General features: G+C 37.6%; 1 protein-coding gene across 9 annotated transcripts in view; it reads left to right on the top strand.

The window, feature by feature from the left end:
• ppfia1 (PTPRF interacting protein alpha 1) overlaps positions 1 to 23,639 on the top strand; it is an 88,576-nt gene extending 64,937 nt beyond the window's left edge. For 2 of the 9 annotated variants that reach the window (XM_055154770.1, XM_055154776.1), the window contains 10 exons: positions 2,701 to 2,782; positions 5,440 to 5,640; positions 5,850 to 5,864; positions 7,716 to 7,778; positions 11,967 to 12,142; positions 14,850 to 14,947; positions 15,033 to 15,208; positions 17,172 to 17,240; positions 17,312 to 17,468; positions 22,787 to 23,639. In XM_055154770.1, coding sequence (XP_055010745.1) covers positions 2,701 to 2,782; positions 5,440 to 5,640; positions 5,850 to 5,864; positions 7,716 to 7,778; positions 11,967 to 12,142; positions 14,850 to 14,947; positions 15,033 to 15,208; positions 17,172 to 17,240; positions 17,312 to 17,468; positions 22,787 to 22,848 — 1,099 coding nt within the window. In that variant the 3' untranslated portion in view covers positions 22,849 to 23,639. Of the gene's footprint in view, positions 1 to 514; positions 527 to 2,700; positions 2,783 to 5,439; positions 5,641 to 5,849; positions 5,865 to 7,715; positions 7,779 to 10,332; positions 10,360 to 11,966; positions 12,143 to 14,849; positions 14,948 to 15,032; positions 15,209 to 17,171; positions 17,241 to 17,311; positions 17,469 to 19,325; positions 19,389 to 22,764 lie in introns of all 9 variants that reach the window. The other 7 variants (XM_055154779.1, XM_055154774.1, XM_055154773.1 and 4 more) reach the window with 7 other exon arrangements.
• The last annotated feature ends 551 nt before the right edge of the window (positions 23,640 to 24,190 follow it).

Raw genomic sequence — 24,190 nt, 5'->3', positions numbered from 1 at the left:
TTCACTCCACACTCTGTGCTGGTAAGCGTATTGTAGCCACAGCTGCCCTGGGGCAGACTGACGTCAACTGGCACAATCAGCCCCTCCAACCACCACCGACGCTCACACAGACACCACATGTTTACTAGGCAATGTTGGTCTTGCCTAAGGACACAATGACAGAACTTGGTCTGCTTGGGAGCGTGTTTTTGTAACCTGTCTAACCTGTCATATGCAATTTAAGACAATTATTTAACCACTTTAACTTTTAGAACAATTAGCCAAATATAGCAATTATCTTGACAGGCCCAGCAATTAACCATTTTACTACTCAGTACACCACAGTAATTCCACAGTGGCTTTTGCTCACCTGTTCACACTGATAATTTGATTTAATTTACATTTCTGTCAACTCCATCTCCACCATTGTGCCTCATTGAACCTGTTGCTCTGTTCACCATGATCCGCTGTAATAATTTGCTGTTTTGCCGACTCCCTCTTTTCCATTTCGTCATCTCGATCATCTCATGTGTAGCCCAAAGACCGGGTAAGTTGGTTCACGTTGATTCGGTTTTTTGGTTTTGGCCTCCTTCGCTTCTGTCTTTCCTCACTCACCATTTTAACCCAGGACCCGAGCCTGTCCCTGCAAAAACGGCGCTTTCCCATGATGCAACTGCAACCGCTTTTCTCACAAACGTTTGACTAACTTTGAATGTGTGTGTGCATGGATTTAAATCAAGAAAATAAAGGATTGTGTAGCCTAGACGTATCCCATGGTAGGTTTTTTTTTTTTTTTTTTAGTCTGATCCTACGGCTTCTAAAATTGCTTGCTCCAGAATGTTTCTAATGCATTTTTGAATTTATGCCTAATTAAAGGTGCACTATGTAACTTTTCTCATGGAGGGTTCGCTACATGCTTGTCTCCAAGGAGATTTAATTGTTATACCTGGAATGCTCCACAGTATAGCATTAAAATCTGTCTTTTAGGGCTGTAATCGTAGTCAAAATTCTTGGTTGATTGAAAAAAGGAGCGTGGCAAAAGCTCTCAAAACTATTACGTATCTCTGTGTGTCTGACCCAAACTGCGTCTACAAGACTACACCTGTAGGGGGAGTTCATGCAGAAACAACTATTTGTATTATATTTGACAGAAAAGAACTAGGAAGCTATGTATTTTTGTATTAAAAATGCAGAAGGATCAGATTTTATTTCCAAATCTTCAGCTAACTCACTCCATACGAGGCTGTTTCTGTTGTTGTCCCATATAAATCTCCAAAATCTAAAGAATCCATTGAGTAATTAATCTATGTAACGACTAGTAGGGCTGAACGATCTGTCATTTTGGACCAAAAATCGCGATCTCAGACAACATGATTTTGGGAGTGTGTTTTTTGCATGGCTCCTAAAACCCTAAAAAATTTAATGACAAAGTTTAGTTCTACTAGTGTCGACTCAACACACACTGTCGCTGTCGCCTTGTCGCCGTTGTTTTTGATTTATGGATCTGTTTCGAGGTCTATGCGCTGCAAAATAATTCACCACCACAACACTAGGAGGTGAGGATTTAAACCTGGCGTTCGTGTAAAGTTTAACATGAACCATAGAAGCACAGAACAGACTCACCATCATCAGCACATCCTCTGTCACAGAAAGAACACTCATATTCCACTGAGTCGTGTTCTTTATTTTGACAGAAGCTGAACCGCATCAGGGCACAAGGAAAGAGCGTTTTTTGTTGTTGTTTTTTTTCAGAACTTAGAGTTTGTGCAAATGAGCCATGAGGTTTTAAGTTTTGTTTCTGTAAAATGTAAACAAATGTGCGCAAGGCTGCATTAAACACATTATTGGTCAATGCATATTTAAAGACAGAAAAGCGGAGTACAGGAAATGTATGTAGAGCGGTGGTAGAGACGACCAATCACAGCTCTTATTGTCAACGTAAATTGAGTTTTAGGGTCAAGCATCGAATCATTGGTGCAGGATGTAATGTAAGTGTGATGTAAGTTTCTGTGATGTTTGCAAATGTCCATGTGCACTGAAACTTGATTTGAAAAGAATCGTGGATGAAATCGAAATCTCAATACCTGCCAGAAAAATCACTATTAACATTTTTTCTTAAAATCGTTCAGCCCTAAGTCAAACTATCTTTCATTTATTTAATTGTGTGTGTGTTTTATTGCTGGAAGATATATTGAAAATCACGCATTTTTACTCAGATCTGACCTTTAACTTGGCCTGTGTGGCAATAGTTCAGGATTAAATCAATAACTTTACCGTGGTGACAAGCAAGTGGCAAGCGATGTTACATAGCGCATCTTTAAAATGATTTCCAAATTGTATGTGAATATTTCAACTTGCTATGTGTTCTTATTAAAAAAACAAAAAACTAAAAAAACACAAATTTGTACTTCAAAAGTTTGGGGAAATAGATTTTTTTTTTTTTACCTATGACCTCATCTACAAGTTCGTTTTGCAGATTAATTAAATATTGTAAAAATAAGAAACCAATTAACTTTAAATTATCAGCTATTGTTGTACATTAACTGTATTTTAAAGCTCTCTTCTGGGACCTCTTTCATTCATATTTTTTTTTCTCTTGGAAAAACTGCATGTGTGAAGTGTGTTTTGGGGGTTGACTCTTAACACTTGGTTTTAAATATGTAATAAGTTAATTTTTTTTTACTCATGTTCTAATTGTGTAAGTTTCAACGTTGTTTTTAGACATGAACTTCTGGAGGAGGCTCGCCGACAGGGACTGCCGTTCGCTCAGTGGGACGGACCGACTGTTGTGGTTTGGCTCGAGGTACGATGCTCTCTAGTTTATCTCATCACATTTAAAGCGGGTTTTTAAATTTGGTGTGTTCATAAAAGTAATTTCCATCGGCATAATGAATAGAAAGGTCAGTGATGATGTTGCACAGTAATATAAGTATTATAAGATGATTTGGTAACACTTTATAATAAGTACACCTTATTTAGCCTTAATAAAGCATGAATAAAGACTTAATTAATAATGAACAAAGACTTAATTAATAAGGATCAATGCTTAGTAAATGTATAATAAAGGATAATTAGCCTTCACGTTAGAAAAGCTCTCCAAAAGTCTTAACTAACAGATAACAGCTGCCTGAATTATCATTGCATTGCATTATTAATAAATCATTCTCTCATAGTTTACTAATCATTAATAAATGTTCAAATGGTTAGTCCATGAGTAATTAAGTATGAAATAATTATGAGTAACTATTTACAGCACAGGCAAATTAAGTGCAAGTGCTAATTAAGGTAGTAATTATGTAGTTACTAAGCGTGAATCATTATTAATTAAGTCTTTGTTCATTATTAAGCCTTTGTTCATGCTTTATTAAGGCTAAATAAGGTGTAGTTATTATAAAGTGTTACCGATGATTTGTATTTGTCCCTCAAGAAAATGAATAGAATTGATGTCTTTTGTTATAAGACGTTTAAATCTCTATAAAAACAATACGACTCTCATTAAATTTGCCACAATACTGAAATTCTAAACTATATGCATTTCTTTCATTTTTTATACAATATAATTAATGTAATTTCTAACACATAATATTAGTTACTGGTAGTTACTTTCATATCACAGTGTGGTCTTTTATTTGATATTTAATTTGATATTAGAGAGAGATTAAGAGATGATTAGAGATTAAGACCAGAAGAAGTCAAATTTATCTTTATGTGATGTGTTTTTATTTTTATTTTTTTCCGTCAAATGAATGATGAAATCTAGTTTCTGTACTAGTTTTTAGTATTGGTTTGCTTTTTTTTTTTTTTTTTTTTTTTTTTTTTTTACATTAACCAACAAACTTTTGTCCTTGTTTTCTTAAATTGTGGATGGGCGATGTCTGCTTGTTTTTTGGGAGATTTGTTTTTTATTTTTCTACCATGTTATAATGTTGTTCCCTCATTAAAAACATGAAGAGGTTTTAGATGCCTTTTGTTTTGTTTCTCACATGTTTGAGTCTGTCCACATCTACAAAACTCACAATGCTCTGTTCCACCTTGTGACGTCATGTGGGGGTAGTTTTCAAGTTAACAGCTACTTTTTACCTTTTGCTCAGTAGAGATTGGCAATTCCAGAGCTGAAATTATCCAAATGATGCTAGTGAAGGTGTGTGGAGTTTAAAAACACAACAGAGCACTTCCTGTATTACCACATGACATCACAAGGAGTGTTTTCATGTTGAGACAAGAACTCAGACTAAACATGCAGGTTTTGTGTGTTAGACATGTGTGAATGAAACAAAACACAACTCCAGGTCTGTTTGTGATGAGGAAACAACATTAGAAAATAGTTATAGTTAAATAGTTAGTAAATAAAATACTTTTTTCACAAACTTTATTTAACGCGATCACAATAACTCTCAACTTTGTTCAATTGTAACGCGTAAAAAAAATACTGTCTGAGACGCTAAATTGTTAGAGTATTCACAATAAGTCATGATTGTTCAAACAGTTGGGCGATTACGGCATCCAGCACGTCCACATCCCTCTCGTCATTATCTGAGTCAGTGTGGTTACTGTTCCCTGACAGTTCAGTGATGATTCTGGTCTTGGTGAAAGCTCAGACCACAGTTGATACTGATCCTTAGCCCAGGCGTCCACGATCCGTTGGCAGATCGTGGCGTAAGTCGCTCGGCGCTGTCTTCCTGTCTTGGTGAATGTGTGTTCATCTTCTCTCATCCACTGCTCCCACGCAGCTCGCACTTTCACTTTATAATAGTCTTGAGTTTAAAGTAGGGGCGGCCGTAGCTCAGCTGGTAGAGCATTCTCCCACTGATCTAATTCAAATCCAGCTCTCGACATAAACATCACAGGTTGAGCGGTCAGATTCACTGACCCACAGGTTGGCTGGTGTGATTCCAGCTCCCACAGATGAATGCTGTCGTTGTGTCCTTGGGCAAGACACTTAACCCACCTTGCCCACAGTGTCTGTGTGCACTGGTGTGTGAATGTGTGAGTGGTTCCTTGTTGTAAAGCGCTTTGAGTGCCTTGAAGGTGGAAAAGCGCTGTAGAAAAATGTGACCATTTTTGAGTGTTGTCAGCGTGTCTCTTGACAGGTGCATTTTGATATTAAAAGGAATCGCAGTATGTATTACTCCTGATGCTCCTGACTACGGGAGCCGTAATGCTGCAAGTGGTGCGGCTTTGTAGTTTACTAAAGTCGTACTAAGACACCCCAATAAATTCATATATAAGGTGCTCTGGATTATAAGGCGCGCAGTCCTTTTTTGATGAAATTAAAGGCTTTTAAGTGCGCTCTATAGTGCGAAAAATACGGTTATCCCCCATAGTAGTGTAATACCCCCTCTTTTCAACCGCCATTACAAAGTTAATCTCTATTTCAAGCACAAAACATGTACAAACAAACATGACATTTCCATAAAATGACAAGTTCAGATAAACAGTATAATGTGTTGTTTTCTTTAGCTGTGGGTGGGGATGCCCGCCTGGTACGTTGCCGCCTGCAGAGCCAACGTGAAGAGCGGCGCTATAATGTCCGCGCTATCGGACACAGAAATACAAAGAGAGATCGGAATCAGCAACCCACTGCATCGCCTCAAACTACGACTCGCCATTCAGGAAATCATGTCCCTGACCAGCCCCTCGGCCCCGCCCACCTCCAGAACGGTAATGAACGCATGCTGTTGGGTGTTTTTTTAAGATTTTAAAATGTGATAACGTCGTACTCTCAGATGGGGGCAGGTTTTTTTCCTCTTGATTACATGAAAGAGGCTTAGATTTAGACTTTTTAGCTGCCCTCATCTGTTTTAAACATTACTGATCTGTAGAATGGAGTCTTATATTTCAAATGTTTTGGGTTTTTTGACAAATTGCAGTCAGATCACAACGAGGTAAGTTTTATTCTCCCAAATGTCTTCATCCCTTTTCAATCAGTTACAAGAATCAATCGTAAAGTATGCTTAAAAATGTGTGTCGTCTGCAGCTTTCTCAAATTATGTTTAAAATATCATGAATTCAAGCTCTGTAAATCTACATATTATTAGCTGTACATGAACATTTTATCTTTTTCCATCAAATTATCAAGTTGTTGTGTTTAAAAATAAGAAAAATGGGAATATTTGAGAGGGTTTGATAAATTGCAATGGGCAAGTAATTCACTAAAAGTCTGGTTTAGTCCTGCCTAGTCCTACTTCACACCTGGGTTAGATTTAGTTTAGGCCTGCTTTAGTCCTGGTTTAGTCCTGGTTTCATCCTGCTTTAGTCCTAGATTAGTCCTAAATTAGTCCTGGGTAAGAGCTAGATTAGTGTAAGATTAGTCCTGGGTTGGACCTCGGTTAGACATGTTTTAGTTCTGGTTTAGTCCAACTTTTGTGGGGTATTCTGAATCTGCAGTGGCCAGTATTTACCCGAGTTACTTTAGTCCTAGGTTAGTCCTGGTTTAGACTTGGTTTAGTCCAAGGTTAGTCCTGGTTTAGTTCTGGTTTAGACCTGGTTTAGACCTGTCTTAGTCCTGGTTTAGTCCAAGATTAGTCCTGGGTTATACCTTAGTTTGACATGATTTAGTTCTAGTTTAGTCTAGCTCTTGTGAGGTGTTCTAAATCTGCAGTGGTCAATATTTACCAGAGTTACTTATAAATCCTGGTTTAGTCCTTGGTTAGTCCTGGTTTATACCTGGTTTATTTCTAGGTTAGTCCTAGTTTAGTTCTGGTTTAGTGCTAGTTTAGTCCAAGATTAGTCCTGGGTTAGACCTTGGTTAGACATGTTTTAGTTCTGGTTTAGTCCAGCTCTTGTGGATTGTTCTGAGTCTGCAGTGGTCCTGGTTTAGTCCTAGGATTGTCCTGGTTTAGACATGGTTTATTTTTAGGTTAGTCCTAGTTTAGTTCTGGTTTAGACCTGGTTTAGTCCTGCTTTAGTCCAAGATTAGTCCTGGGCTAGACCTCTGTTAGACATGTTTTAGTTCTGGTTTAGTCCAGTTCTTGTGGGGTGTTCTGAGTCTGCAGTGGTCAGTATCTGCCAGAGTTACTTAAATCCTGGTTTAGTCCCAGGATAGTCCTCGTTTACACCTGGTTTAGTTCTAGGTTAGTCCTAGTTTAGTGCTGGTTTAGTGCTGGTTTGTCAAAGATTAGTCCTGGGTTAGACCTTGGTTTTACATGTTTTAGTTCTGGTTTAGTCCAGCTCTTGTGGATTGTTCTTAGTCTGCAGTGGTCCTGGTTTAGTCCTAGGATTGTCCTAGTTTAGACCTGGTTTATTCCAAGGTTAGTTCTGGTTTAGAGCTGGTTTAGTCCTGGGTTAGACCAAAAATATAAAAAAATATATATATTTAAAAATCTTTGAATAGACCTGGACCATGTTTAACTCCTAAAGTGTTAATTTTGTATTGAAATAGGCAGGTGGTTATAACACACAAAATTCAAACATAAATCCAATAATAGCTGTAATATTCTGCCCGATTCGTATATTGTTTTACCTGCATGCTAAGTTGCTAACACTAATAAATGACAAATATTGTTCTAAAACCTCTTATCCTAACGATATCTGACGCGTAATACCTTTTAAATTGACTTTCATGATTTTTTTCCTGTTTTGCTTTTAATTTTTTTACTAACAAAAATAACACTAAACCGACTCTTCTTTGCTCTTTTCGTTCCTCTTCCTTGTTGTTTTTCCACCCACTTCCTGTCCGCACCCCTTTCCTGCACTCTGATTGGCTCTCGCATGTTTTTGGTGGGTCACGTGATCAGAGCACGGGCAACATTTGGGTCACTCACGAAGAAATGGAAACTCTGGCAGCGACTCCTCCCACGGTTAGTCTGCGATAGTGGTTTGTAGTAGAATAGTGATTTGATTCATTTCTTAATCGTTTTTTTGTAGATTTTTTTCATCATTGTCAATCAATCACATAGAATTTAAATCAAAACTTGTAAAATCTTGATGTTAGTTTGAAAATTTACCACCACTTGAGGGTCCTATATTACTCTAGTGAGCTTTAAGTCATGTTATAATGTTGTTACCTCATCGAAAACAGACCAGAAGTTGTGTTTTTGTTTCATTCACACATGTTTTTATTTATTATTAGTCTGTCTGCATTTCCAAAGCTCAAAATGCGAAGCGGTAGTTATCAAATTAACACCTCCTTTTACCTTTTGTCATGTAGAAATTGGCAATTCCAGGGCTGAAATTATCCGACTGATTCTATTAAAGATTTATGGAGTTTAAAAACACACACGGGAGCACTTTATTTATTATCACATGACATCTTAAGTTGCGTTTTCAGCCTAAGTATGCTGGATTTGTGTGTTAAAAATGCGTGAATGAAACAAAACACAACTACAGGTTTGTTTGCGATGAGAAAACATTATAACATAGATCAGAAAATAGCGTAAAATAGTGTAATATGGACCCTTTAAACTTAAATACTTCCCTTATTTTAGAGAAGCAGATGAGAGCAAAGACAAACTTTGTGTCTGAAATGAAATTATATCAAATAACAAGCCACAAAATACTAATATATTTATAGATTTGTGAAAAACATTACACCGAAATATTTACTTTTACTGTAAATTTCAATAGGAATGATTATAATATGATTTTCACATGATAAAGTCTTTGTGTCACTGCTCCTTTCTGCTTTTCTGTTGTTTATCCGAGGGTTTCAGAGTGATGAAAAATAAGGACAGTTTCTATAACGATTAATAATTTAAAACAAACTTATAGCTTTTGAATAGGGAAGAAGTTTTCAAAATGTCACGTATTACAAGAAGCTGAAACCCATGAATAGTGTCTATGGTGTTACCTTCTAGTTTAGTAAAAAAAAAAAAAAATCCTATATATGACAAAATTTATGGAGTTTTATGACTATAAGCCACAAATGTGTCCAGTATTATTATCAGTAGTCTTCTGTCTGTAGTTACAAATATGGATGTAGCAATTAAAGCCATACATTTTCTATTTTTTATTCTTTTATTTTGGGTAAGTAAACATTTTCAGTGCAATTGTACCAACGAAATTAAAAACAACAATAACAACACTTAACATAAAACTACAAAAAATGCCCAAAAATGAGTGGGAAGAAGAAAAACTTAAATTTAATTACACACGTAAATATATTTGACAAGAACACAATTAATTTCATACCAGGAAAAATTCTAAGACTATACTAAAATAATTTGAAAAAAGGTTGTTAATTTTTTCAGTGCTTATACTTGTTCAGATTGGTATTTAGTTTTAGTATCAATTAATATCTGGACAGATATTTGTGGCAACTTTAAAGGTGCATTGTGTAACTTTGCTTGTGGGTGGAGCATCCGTTAGATGCTTTTCTCCATGGAGATGTTATTTTTTTGTCTGGAATGTTTCACAGTATGGTATTAAATATTTCTACCTTCATGGAGACCAAACCAAACCAAGTTACAGGTCCAATCTGTGGAGAGGCGACACCGTCCACAGTCAGAATGCCTGTTTTTCTTGGTATTTTTGTGAAATAAAACCACCTTTAATTAAATAAATGTAAGGTAGAGTGGTTTAATGTGTTTAATACTGTGAAACATTCCAGACAAAACAATGACATTTCCATGGAAAAAAGCATCTGACAGACGCTCCACCAGAAAAGCTACACAATGCACCTTTAAAGTTGTCACAAAAATCTGTCCAGATATTAATTGATACTAAAACTAAATACCAATCTGAACAAGTATAAGTACTGAAAAAAACTACTTTTTAAAAATGATTCTAGTATAGTCTTACAATTTTTCCTGGTATAAAATGAATGACGTGCTTGTCAAATATATTTACGTGTGTGATTAAATAAGTTTTTCTTTTTCCTATTCATTTTTGGGCATTTTTTGTAGATGTTGTTATTGTTGTTTAATTCCGTTGGTACAATTGCACTTAATGACTGAATAAAAAATAGAAAATGTGTGACTTTAATTGTTGACACTCCACCAGAAAAGATGTTTATTTTACTATTTAGTGTTTAGACTTAGACAAACTTTTGCTCCACAAGGGAAATTATTCTGGACACAGTAGCTCACACATCACAATATAATATAATAACAAAGTAATAAAAATATAAATGATAATAAGAAATTCTAAATTAATAGCAAAAAAATAGCAAGAGAGAGGTTAGAAATAAGACATAATAATATAAATGTGTCAACAAGTCCAAATAAAATAGAAAAATTTGTAATAAAATATAAAATCTCAACAAGTGCAACAATGATATGGTTCCTAGTCTTCTTAGTTTCTTCATATTTTTCTTTGCATGTGTCTGTATCATATTTTGAGATTTTGGCTGCTCTAACCCTCTGCCTCACTAACCCTCTGTGTTTTCTTCTCACTTTTGTAACCACGCTAACCCAGGAGGATGACGATGGTAGCTGGGCTCAGGTTTGAAAACTGTTCCTCAAAATCCCAACAATCATCTCCTCCCTGAATCTGATCGACTCTGCGTTTAAAACAGGGCTGCACAATTAGCCAGAAAATAAATATAAGAAAATACGACCTCATAAGCACCTCAGTGTATTTCATTTCTTGATCTGCTTGTCTTCATGGAGATGTTATTTCTTGGCCTATAATGTTTCACATTATGGCATTAAGCATATTTATCTCCATGGAGACAAGCAGGAAGCACCAGCAGGCAAAGTTACAGGTCTGATATAAATGCAGATAATTTATTTATACTGTAGTTTATTTTTTGTAATTGTACACTGGCAAAAGCACTATTGACTGAGCCTTTAGTCGTAGCAGTAGCAACAGCAGCAGCAGCAGCAGTTGTAGTATTAGTAGTAGTATTATCAGTAGTAGTAGTAGTAGTAGTAGTAGTAGTAGTAGTAGTAGTAGTAGTAGTAGTAGTAGTAGTAGTAGTAGTAGTAGTAGTAGTAGTAGTAGTAGTATAGCAGTAGTAGTAGTAGTTATAGCAGTAGTAGTAGTAGTTATAGCAGTAGTAGTAGTAGTAGTAGTTATAGCAGTAGTAGTAGTAGTAGTAGTTATAGCAGTAGTAGTAGTAGTAATAGCAGTAGTAGTAGTAGCAGTTGTAGTAGTAGTAGCAGCAGTAGTAGTACTTGTAGTGGTAGTTGTAGTAGTAGTAGCAGCAGCAGTAGCAGCAGTACTTGTATTAATAGTAGTAGCAGTAGTAGTACTTGCAGTAGTAGTAGCAGCAGTAGTAGTAACAGTGGTAGTAGTTGTTGTGGTAGCAGTAGTTGTTGTAGTCGCAGTAGTATTAGTAGCAGCAGCAGCAGTAGAAGTAGAAGTAGTAGTAGTAGTAGTACTTGTAGTAATAGCAGCAGCAGTGATAGTAGTTGTAGTAGCAGTTGTTGTTGTAGTAGCAGTAGCAGTAGCAGTTGTAGTAGTAGTACTTGTAGTAGCAGCAGCAGTAGTAGTAGTATTAGCAGTAGTAGTTGTAGGAGTAGTGGCAGCAGTAGTAGTAGTAGTAGTAGTAGTAGTAATAATAATAGTAGTAATAGTAGTTGTAGTAGTTGTAGCAGTAGTAGCAGCAGTAGTAGTGGTAGTAATAGAAAACATTGTTTAGTTCTTGTTTTGAAGAACTAAGTCTTGGTTCAAGTTTTCTAGTAGTTTGGCCCAGTCTTTAGTATTTTTATATTCAATCAAAATTTATCAGTCAACTTCATGGTATAGACCTGTTATTATTGATCTTGTTCATATCTCCATACTATTTTCCCCTATTAAAGATTCAGTCCTGAGATTCACCCAACAATTATTTTTATATACAAATGATGATTATACAAGATTTGATTTGAGTTTACAATGCAAAAAAAACACATCTAATAATACCAGTCAATGTATTGGTTCATTCATTCTTATGCAGCCCTAATTTAAACGCATTATCTAACCAAATTACTACTGACTAAATGATAAACCAACTACCCCTTAAATCATAACCATAGCTTCACCAGTCCGTAGACATCCAACCTCTCCACCGTTTGTTTTTAATCTTGCTTTTAAACATGATTTTGAGTCCTCTTTCCTGGTCTCAGACTTTGGCGTACGGAGACATGAACCACGAGTGGATCGGTAACGAGTGGCTGCCCAGTCTGGGTCTGCCTCAGTATCGCTCGTACTTCATGGAGTCTCTGGTGGACGCCCGGATGCTCGACCATTTAACCAAAAAGGACCTGAGGGGACAGCTCAAGATGGTCGACAGCTTCCACAGGTACCGCACCGGAGCTTTACTTTTACTACTGGACCACTAACGACGTGTGAATGTGTTTATTTATTTACTTAATATTATACAAATTGCAACTTTTACTACTATTTCCTTCCAGTTTAAACCCATTGTTTTTCTGGTGACGGTAACTTCATTGCCAATAAATCAAATTGGGTTAGGTTGCTTTATTCATACCCATAGGTAAATTTGTTTTGCAGATTTGAGAGGCAGGTCCCACATTTCACGTTTTATTAATTCATCCACATTATATCCAATAAACACGTCTAAAACAAAATTACAAAATAAAGTGTTACAGTGCTCCAGTGCAGAATGGTTTGTTCCATACACAATTAGTTAAATTCATCCGTCATGCTTGTCTAAAATCACAATAAATATTAAATATATATAAAAACACATGATTTTTCCAAGACAGACGTACTAAAATCGATAGATGAATAGATGACAGTTAATTTATTTACTATTTTAGAATGATAAATCTGTGTTCGTTTATTCGTTTTTCAATATAAAACCAAAAATAAGAAAACAAAAAAGCAACTGTTTTGTTCATTATTTGTCTCCAAATCCAAAATGAAAAAATGGATAACGATTAGTTTTTTTTTCAGTTTTCGACGGATAAGGGCCGCAAAGCTCCTTTTAAAAATCACGTAGAAAACAAAACAAAAACTGGTCATAAATTTCCAAAGATGTAAATAATTTAAACTGTTTCTCTTGTACGTAAAAGAAAAAAAGAAAAACGATGAAAAAAATAAAAATGAAGAAAATGCCTCCCTTGTTTATAGCAGCAGATCGGAGTTTCTGATAGCAGAAGCTCATTAATAAAAGTATTTTCTCAGCAGCCCAAAGGTCTGTGGCTTGATCCCAGTTTCAACTTGTGTATACTGCCTTTGTCTTCTTACTCTTGCATCTATGGAGCTCTTGATTCTTTCTCTTGGGAATCTAGTTTCCCTGCAGCCCTCCGTGGGTCTTTTTTTGTGTGGAAATGGTAGTTATCACATCAACATGTGGCTTTGCGAGTGCAGTTTTCAAGTCTGTGACCACAACAACACAGCGGAGTTCTGATCTTCATGTGAGTGGTAATCCGCAAGAATTCAGCTCCAACACAAGTCACAGTGGCAATCTGAGCGAGGCATTAAACAAGACTCTTCACCCAGGTTTATTTATGAATGTGGTGCGTTAGTGAGTCTTTGTGGTGGTTGCAGAGACTAATTCGCAGATCAGCAGCCGCACTGTCTGTCTGGTCTATTACGTACAGTTGAGTGTGGAGTGAATGAACAGTCCACAAAAGTGTGAAGCAATAATCAGGAAAATCACTATGTAAGGCCAATGCATTATTGTAACAGGGCAGCCGCGGGGTCTTAAAAGTCTTAAATGTCTTAAATTTCATGTTCCTAAATTAAGTCCTTAAAAAGTCTTAAATGATGTTGTCCAAGTCTTATTTTTTTCACAAAGGTCTTAAATTTCATTAGCCTGTTTTTTGTTTATTCAACCGGGCTGCAGTGCAATGAAATCACATAACATGAATGAATGTCTAATTTGGAGTATGCACAAACAATACTTTGATTCTGACGCAAGCGGTAATGAGTAAAAAAATCAGTAGAGTGGAGGAAGACGTTGGATGGATCATGGGGAAGTGTAGGTTTAATCCACAGGGACTCTTAGATTCTAGATATAGTAGTTGGTCATTTCTAGAATTGGATCTGGTGTTTTTCGTTCGCATAATGGGTGTGATGTTGGTCTTAATTTTCATTTAAGTGGTCTTAAAAAGGTTTTTAAAAAGCCTTAAATTTGGGGAAGTCAAGATACCCTGTATAATAGTACAGTAAATAATTAATCTTTATTTAAAAAAAAAAAAACAAGGTTTACTAAGTGCTATACAAGCAACAATGAACATAACAAAAAGCATAAAGGCAAATCAAGTTTATTTGTGTAGCACAATTTGTACACAAAGTAATTCAAAATGCATTACAGAATAAGAAATACATTAAAATCACAAAGAAAACAAATCAACACCTAAATAATATCATAAAATTAAAAAGAGACAGAAACGTTAATTACATAAATTAGAGAGAAGAGTGCAGAATGAAAACTTTTCACTCATATGCACAGCTAAACACAACCGTTTTGAGCCTGGATATAAACAGAGTCAAAGTAAAAATGCATAGAAGTAGCATACAGAAAGCATAAAAAAAAACAGACATTGATGCAAACAATCTGATTAATTATAATAAATTAACAAAAAGAAATAGAATAAAAATAAATAAGGAATAAAATCAAGCTAAAACCAGTTAAAGGAAGACTAACCGATAAAAATGAGTTTTAAGAAGTGATTTCAAAGATGATCCTAATGGTGTGAGCTCCTCAGGCAGGTCGTTCCAAAGTCGAGGCGCCCGGACTGAAAAGGCTCCATCACCTTTCGATGGGAGCCTGGACTTTGGAACAGCCACAGGGACCAAGGATTAAAAGTTCTGAAATGTAACTTGGCGCAAGACCTAAACGAGCTTTAAAAGTGATCAGTAAAATCTTAAAATCGATTCTAAAACACTCAGGAGCCAGTGAAGGGAAGATAAAACAGGGGAAATGTGTTTAGCTGCTGCGTTCTGAACCAGTTGGAGGCTGGAGATGGATTTGGAGTAGAGACCGGAGAGGAGGGAGTTGGAATATTTATCATTTGCCCATTATTTTCTCTTCACAGGAACAGTTTTCAGTGTGGGGTCATGTGTTTGCGGAGGCTAAACTACGACAGGAAGGAGCTGGAGCGACGGAGAGAAGAGTGTCAGTTTGATATCAAAGGTAAACACATATTTTCTCAGGCAGGTTATATTTAAGTTTTATTGCGACATTCCCTGATTTCCGGTTTGTGCGTGTGTTTCCTCAGACGTGCTGGTTTGGAGTAACGAGCGCGTCGTCAGCTGGGTGCAGGCCATCGGTTTAAAGGAGTACAGTTCAAACTTGTGCGAGAGCGGAGTCCACGGAGCACTCATGGCTCTAGACGAAACATTTGACCACAACGCACTGGCACTACTGCTGCAGATCCCCACACAGAACACACAGGTACTACTACTACTACTACTACTACTACTACTACTACTACTACTACTACTACTGCTACTACTACTACTACTACTACTGCTGCTGCAGATCCCCACACAGAACACACAGGTACTACTACTACTACTACTACTGCTACTACTACTACTACTGCTACTACTGCTACTACTACTACTACTACTACTACTACTACTACTACTGCTGCAGATCCCCACACAGAACACACAGGTACTACTACTACTACTACTACTACTACTACTACTACTACTACTACTACTACTACTACTACTACTACTACTACTACTACTACTACTACTACTACTACTGCTACTACTGCTACTACTACTACTACTACTACTACTGTACTACTACTACTACTACTACTACTACTACTACTACTACTACTACTACTACTACTACTACTACTACTACTACTACTACTACTACTACTACTACTACTACTACTACTACTACTACTGCTACTACTACTACTACTACTACTACTACTACTACTACTACTACTACTACTACTACTGCTACTACTACTACTACTACTGTACTACTACTACTACTACTACTACTACTACTACTACTGCTACTACTACTACTACTACTACTACTACTACTACTACTACTACTACTACTACTACTACTACTACTGCTGCAGATCCCCACACAGAACACACAGGTACTACTACTACTACTACTACTACTGACTACTACTACTACTACTACTACTACTACTACTGCTACTATACTGCTACTACTACTACTACTACTACTACTACTACTACTGCTACTACTACTGCTACTACTACTACTACTACTACTACTACTACTACTACTACTACTACTACTACTACTACTACTACTACTACTACTACTACTACTACTACTACTACTACTACTACTACTACTACTACTACTACTACTACTGCTGCAGATCCCCACACAGACTACTAACACACTACTACTACTACTACTACTACTACTACTACTACTACTACTACTACTACTACTACTACTACTACTGCTACTGCTGCAGATCCCCACACAGAACACACAGGTACTACTACTACTACTACTACTACTACTACTACTACTACTACTACTACTACTACTACTGCTACTGCTGCAGATCCCCACACAGAACACACAGGTACTACTACTACTACTACTACTACTACTACTACTACTACTACTACTACTACTACTACTACTGCTGCAGATCCCCACACAGAACACACAGGTACTACTACTACTACTACTACTACTACTACTACTACTACTACTACTACTACTACTACTACTACTACTACTACTACTACTGCTGCAGATCCCCACACAGAACACACAGGTACTACTACTACTACTACTACTACTACTACTACTACTACTACTACTACTACTACTACTACTACTACTACTACTACTACTACTGCTGCAGATCCCCACACAGAACACACAGGTACTACTACTACTACTACTACTACTACTACTACTACTACTACTACTACTACTACTACTACTACTACTACTACTACTACTACTACTGCTACTGCTGCTGCAGATCCCCACACAGAACACACAGGTACTACTACTACTACTACTACTACTACTACTACTACTACTACTACTACTACTACTACTACTACCACTACTACTTCTACTATTACTACTACTTCTACCCCATAAATACTACTGCAGATACCCACAAAGAACACACAGGTAATTCTGCTAAAACTACTAATACTTGGCAGCACGGTGACTACTCATCACACTTCACTCCCCCATCCACCCAAAACACACACCACAGTTCAAATCCTCCAGCAAAAATAGTCCTGAAGATCTGAAGAATGAAAAATGGGTCAGATTGAAAAATGGATCCTACTGAATTTCCCTCATACTTGACTTTGACCTCGACTTTAACTACAACTGCTGCTTGATGAATGTTGTTTGTTTTCAGGCCAGAGCGACTTTGGAGCGTGAATTCAACAGTCTCTTAGCGATTGGCACGGAAAGGAGGATGGAAGAGGTAACGCACGAATCAATACTAACGCTGTAATTATTGAAGAACGCTGTCGAATAATTAAATCCCGTTACTAGGACGACGATAAGAACTTCCGGCGCGCTCCGTCGTGGAGGAAAAAGTTCCGGCCCAAAGACGTGAGGGGACTGGGGGCGTCGGACACTTTACCGGCCAACTTCAGAGTGACAGGTGCTGGGTCCCCCGCCCCTCAGCCAAAGAGAAGCCCTGTAGACGGTAAGATCCAGGCTCTAACAGAAAGAGGAACTCAATAACTCAGGCACGTTTGGTCCTGGTTTTAGCCCCATTTAATCCTGATATAGACTTTCATTTGGTCCTGATCTAGTCCTAATATAGTTCTGATCTAGTCCAGGTTTAGTTTTGGCTTTAGTCCCAGTTTAGTCCTAATATAGACTTGTATTTGGTCCTGTTCTAGTTCTGATCTAGTCCAGGTTTAGTTTTGGCTTTTGTCCCAGTTTAGTCCTGATATAGACTTTGATTAGGCCCTGTTCTAGTCCTGATTTAGTCCTGATTTAGTCCTGATCTAGTTCTGATCTAGTCCAGGTTTAGTTTTGGCTTTAACCACAGTTTAGTCCTGTTATAGACTTTGATTTGGTCCTGTTCTAGTCCTAATTTAGTCTTGATTTAGTCCTGATCTAGTCCAGCTTTAGTTTTGGCTTTAGTCACAGCTTAGTCTTGATGTAGACTTTGATTTGGTCCTTTTCTAGTCCTGGTTTGGTCCTGTTCTAGTCCTAATTTAGTCTTGATTTAATCCTGATTTAGTCCTGATCTAGTCCAAGTTTAGTTTTGGCTTTAATCACAGTTTAGTCCTGATGTAGACTTTGATTTGGTCCTTTTCTAGTCCTGGTTTAGTCCTGATCTAGTCCAGGTTTAGTTGTGATCTAGTTCAGGTTTAGTTTTGACTTTTGTCACAATTTAGTCCTGATGTAGACTTTGATTTCGTCCTTTTCTAGTCCTGGTTTAGTCCTGATCTAGTCCAAGTTTAGTTCTGGCTTTAGTCACAGTTGAGACCTGATCTAGTCCATGTTTAGTTTTGACAGTAAGCCCAGTTCTGCCCAGAGGTAGACTTTGATCTGGTTCTGATCTAGTTCTGATCTAGTCCTGGTCTAATCCTGATCTAGTCCAGGTTTAGTTTTGGCTTTAGTCACAGTTTAGTCCTGATGTAGACTTTGATTTGGTCCTTTTCTAGTCCTGGTTTAGTCCTGATCTAGTCCAGGTTTAGTTTGGGCTTTAGTCACAATTTAGTCTTGATATAGGCTTTGATTTGGTCCTTTTCTAGTCCTAGTTTAGTCCTGTTCTAGTCCAGGTTTAGTTTTGGCTTTAGTCACAGTTCAGTCCTGATGTAGACTTTGATTTGGTCCTCATCTAGTCTTGATCTAGTCTTAATCTAGTCCTGATTTAGTCCCGATTTAGTCCTGATCTAGTCTAGGTTTAATTTTGGCTTTTAGTCCCAGTTTAGTCCTGATGTAGAGTTTGTTTTGGTCCTGTTCTAGTCCAGAGTTAGTCTTTATTTAGTCCTGGTTTAGTCCTGATCTAGTCCAGGTTGAATTTTGGCTTTAGTCCCAGTTTAGTCCTTATTTTAGTGACGTATTTGTGCAAATGTGAATGCACTCTTATTCAGTCTTTGTGAACGTGATGAAAAAATAGGTTGTTGTGGAAAAATGTCTCCCTCTACTGTCTCAAACTACAATTACAAGTATGAGCACCGCAAAACCTGTGTCAGTGAAATCTTAAACACACTGTACCAGATTTTTACGGTCTTAAAAACACGATTCACAACTCTGAGAGACCAGAGCTGTAGACAAATCTGTAGACAAATTGCGCTTCAAGTCCAGGACGTTTAATAAAAATGTGACAAAAACAATTTCAAGAAGTTACTGAGTTCCACTTTGAACCAGATGATGATTATATAATGTGCATGTATGTTTCTTGCTCTTCTCAATGCTGTTAATAATATGTCTATAATATTTCTGAATGTTTTCTTCTCTAATTCCTCTGAAATGCCTGAGCTGCTCTGTCTAATGTTGTGATGCTGTGACTAACGGCATGTTTTTGCATGTGACCCCAACACAGGGAGTCAGTCTATACAGAGGCTGGACACTGCCACAGTCAGGACCTACTCTTGTTAACACAACGGTGAGTTTCACGTAGACACAAAAGGACCAGATACAGTGTGGTTCAGTTTAGTATGGGAACATCTGCGTTTGATTTTACTCTAAATATTGGCGCCTCTGATCAAGTTTTTAGTAACGTAGTACGGTTGTCAAAAATATTGAAAAATCAGATACAAATAGGAATGTTTGCAAATAGGAATAAGTCAGTTTTTCTTGGAAAATCCTGCACTCGGCTCCACTTTTCTCATGTTGGACATTTTGTTGATGAGGGTGTCACGGTCAACAGTCAAAACGATCGTCCTTTTAAGAGCGTTTGGAAAGAGATAAGTCTTCATTTGTGCTGCTCTGGTGGGAGGGGCCACGTGCTATGATAAACACCGCAGAAAATTACCAATATTTTAATAGAAAATATAATTAAAATATTTAAGTAGAAAATCAGCCGAGGGCCAGATTAAAGGTCTTGGAGGGCCGGATGTTTGACACCTGTGCACTAGACAGTTTAAAAGAACCCCAGAAGTTGTAAACCGCGCACTGGCCAATCAGTGAAGAGCTGTGAAGCCGTGACGTCAAACTCAAGCGTCTGTCTGGGTCCAACAGTAAACAAAGCGGTGAGATGGATGTAGACGAAGACAGACATTCTGTGTTGGCAACGATTCAGGAGATCGATGGTTTAAAGCCGGAACAAAGAGAATGTTTGGTGAATTTTATCAAGTGGAAAGACATTATTGTCCTCCTTCCTACGGGATTTGGCGCCATACGAACGTCACAACCACATAGCAGCGATTGGTTAAATTTAAAAACAGAACCCGCCTACCGTCAAGCGAACAAATCCTAATGCTGCGAGGTCAGACGGTTTCCACGAAGTGAAACCGGCTGATGAATCAAGCTACTAATTGACAGGACAGAATTTAAAACAATGGCCAAAAACACAGAGTTCCCTCTACATAGACCATGATCCTTTGCTTTATATCAGTGCAGACTACAAGAAGAACTATCGGCTCCATTCACGCTTACGTCAGAAACCTATAATTAAGCACTTTTAATCTTAATTGTTTGGATTATTACAGAACCAAAGTCTTGTCAAGGCATATTCACACGTTTGTTATGCCTCTACAAAATATCGCTATAAATATCCATGAGATGCACACATGAAAATGATTAGAAAGATTATACTGACGGATTTGGATAATGTTACATCCCTCGGGCCGAACTGTGGAACATTCCAGGCAAATTCCAGCATCCATCACAACAGTTGCAGAGTGCATCTTTTCAGAAAATTGTTTTATTATCAAACACATTTTTGATACATTTTTCAGCTTAAACAGTGTTACTAATGCGAACCAGGTCTATATTTAAAGGTGCATTGTGTAGCTTTTCTGTTGGGCGTCCATCACCTGCTTGTTTTTATGGATGTCATTGCTTTGTCTGGAATGTTCCACAGAATGGCATTAAACTTGCTTATTATTTAATTGTAGGTGTTTTTTTACAATAAAAACACCGGTATGGTTTGTGGCCATACTGAATTGTCAAAGCCTGATTTTGTTAGCTCTCAGAAGCTCAGCAGGGCCTGGTCTGGTCAGTTCCGTATTTTTCAGTCTATTAGATGCGCTCTTAAGCCTCTAAGCCAGGGGTGTCAAACTCATATTGGTCCGGGGGCCGTATCCAACCTACTTTGATCCCAAAGGGGCCGGATCAAAAAACTCATGGCATATAAACCCAAAAAATAAAAATAAATTCAAATATTTGTGCAGAGAAACACAAATCTATTACAGAAAACTTTTTTAATTGATGAACTCTTTCTTTTGCAAAATATTCTAATATTATGAACAACCTGAAACTTTAAGAAAAATGCTATTTCAACACAAAGTTTTAACATGAACTTGTATGTAAACGGGAATAAGTCAATTTTTCTTGGAAAATCCTGCACACGGCTCCACTTTTCTCATGTTGGACATTTTACTGATGAGGGTGTCACGGTCAACTGTCAAAACGATCGTCCTTTAAGAGCGTTTGGAAAGAGACAAGTCTTCATTTGTGCTGCTCTGGTGGGAGGGGCCACGTACAGAGACGCTGCTGTGATAAACACCGCAGAAAATTAACAAGATTTTAATAGAAAATATAATTAAAATATTTTAGTAGAAAATCAGCCGAGGGCCAGATTAAAGGTCTTGGAGGGCCGGATCTGGCCCCCGGGCCGCATGTTTGACACCTGTGCTCTAAGCCATCAAAAAACGACTGTGCACGCCACAATCCAGAGCGCCCTATACACGAATCCACTCGGGTGTCCCAGCACAACTTCAGTAAACTACAAAGCCGCACCACTCGCTGTGCACACAAACACACACAGAGCAGACAGCGACCGCACAGCGAAAACACACCCACAGACACACTCATCACTCCACGCCGACGAGGAACGGAACAGAGGAACGGAACGAAAAAGCGAGCGCAATGTGCCACTTCTAGACACGACTGAACAACTGAGTCACTGCGAACACGCCCACAATCCGTTGGTCCCAGACAGCACCCTCCCTACACGCCACAACTGAACAAAGCCCAGAGTCACCGTGAACGCCACAAACAAACAAAACCACTCACCCATCACACTGTTGTGTTTCCTTTAAAGTCCGGTGCGGTTTATTTGTGAAAAAAGTTTGAAAAATAGACCATTTAATGACAGTGCGTCTTATAATCCAGAGCGCCTAATAGCCTGGAAAATACGGTACTTGGATGGGAGACCACTGGGAATTCCAGGTGCCACAGGGGGCGCCAGTCACAGAAATTGCCGTTGTGTCCTTAGGCAAGACACTTCACCCAGATTGCCTAGAATGAAAGTGGTGTGTGCGTGAGTGATGACGGTGTTTGGAGGGGCTGATGACGCAGATTGATAGTCAGTCTGCTCCAGGGAATGAATAATGAACTGTAAAGCGCTTTGGGTGTCTTAAAAGGCACTATATAAATTCAATGATAAATTAATAATAAATTTAAAAATACCGTAAAAAAAAATCTGCATTCTATTGTAAGTGGGCCCACCTCTCCACAAATTGGACCTTTTAAATTCGCTTGGTGCTTGTTGGAAATAATAAACAAAAAAAAAAAAAAAGGAAGTTACACAATGCACCTTTAAGTGTATATTTAATTAAATTTAACTAAAAAAAACGTACACACTTAACTGAACCACACTGTCTTTGTGCGATTGCCTTTATAAATGCACTTGTATGTAGCTGTTGACTGTCTGTTATTGCAGCTTTATTTGTCATGTTTCTTCTGCTTTAATAACGCATGTCCACGCCTCTCTCTTCTCTCTTCTCTCTTTTTTCTCTCCTCTCTCCTCTCCTCTTTCGCTCCTGTCTGCTTACTCTGTCCACCTCTCCTCCTCCTCCTCCTCTTCCTCCTCTCAGTTTATCCTCATTATTTCTATAGGTAACCGCTGGTCTGAAGATGAAGGAGATTTCCCTGCATTTAAAACCAGAATGATGAACTGAAATTATTTTTTACACTAAATTTAAATCAGAAAAAAGACTGTATTTCTCACCTCAAGCTTCCCTATAGGAACCTTTATAGTGTTGGTTATAATATTTATGTAAACCAATGGGACGTTTTAACAGATTTTTAGACCTATGTATAATCTTTTTTACCTCGTTTTTTTTTTTTTTCTTAATCAAAAAGAAACATTTCCCTTCTGTGCCCTAATATTAAGCTTAATATAAATATATATATAACTGAATGTGTTAACCAAGTTTGTACATTTCTACCAGATCTGTCTAATAATCTTTTTATAATCCTGATTCTATGGAAAGAGAGGTTTATTTTTCGCTATAATGGCAAATTTAATCATGAATTTAAAGTGACTTGTTCAAATCTCTGTATCTTTTAACCCTTTTTATTTGTAAGTACTTTTTTTGTAATTTCTCTAAAATAATATACGGACATTTCTAGGTCAAAAAACTGTGTTAGTATCGAGCAGAATTATCACTGTGAGACTTTATCGAGCTCTTGGGTCACTACGTTTACATGCAAAAATAAGACGATAGAGATTCAAACCACTGCTTAACTACTTTTTAACTTTACTTTTTTGTGATCATACCATTTAATTTATCAGATTTTTATCATGTATCGCATTAGAAACACAGCGACTTGAAATTTCCACTGCCGCTTTCACATATAAAACTTTAACAGCATCGTAATAAGATGGTAAAAGTGTATTATAATACACGCATCACGAATTTCAGACTTCCGGTCATTGCGCAATTCATACTGGGAAGGATTTTCCGGAAAACTGAGCATCAAACCGCCATGTTTGTTTTCCCAGTGGGATGCGTCTATTGACAAAGTCGATCTTTTCAAGTCTTTTGAACCATATCCCTTTTGTTTCTGGTTCTGATATTGTCATATTTTAGTTTTGGGATTCGGACATTGTAATTGTGTGGTTGTTGGATCCTAACAGCGGAAAACGACTCAAGAAATGTGCTTCGGAAAGATTGCAAACGCCATAAATGCAAAAGGGAATTTGCTTTGTTAGCGTTCCACATACAAAATGTTCGCTGCAAACTCAGGATGATTTCTTACGGTTTCCTTTTTCGTCCTTCCTGTGAATCAATCCTGCCCATCGTCTTCACCTTTCACTGTTTTTCAGTTCCGTTGAGAAGAGAAACAGTTTGAATGGAGGTTTGCAGTCACACACATCTGATTCCCTTTTGCATTTATGGAGTTCGCAAACTTCTGAAACTAATTTCTCGAGCCGTTTTCCGCTGTTAGGATCCAACAACCACACAATTAATGATGTCCGAATCCCAAAACTAAAATTTGAAAATATCAGAACCAGAA

The sequence above is a fragment of the Boleophthalmus pectinirostris genome, unplaced genomic scaffold (genome assembly GCF_026225935.1).
Source record: "Boleophthalmus pectinirostris isolate CB_2022bp ecotype Guang Dong unplaced genomic scaffold, ASM2622593v1 HiC_scaffold_19, whole genome shotgun sequence".
In the NCBI taxonomy this organism is placed as follows: Eukaryota; Metazoa; Chordata; class Actinopteri; order Gobiiformes; family Gobiidae; genus Boleophthalmus; species Boleophthalmus pectinirostris.
This window is presented reverse-complemented; position numbering and strand designations above follow the sequence as displayed.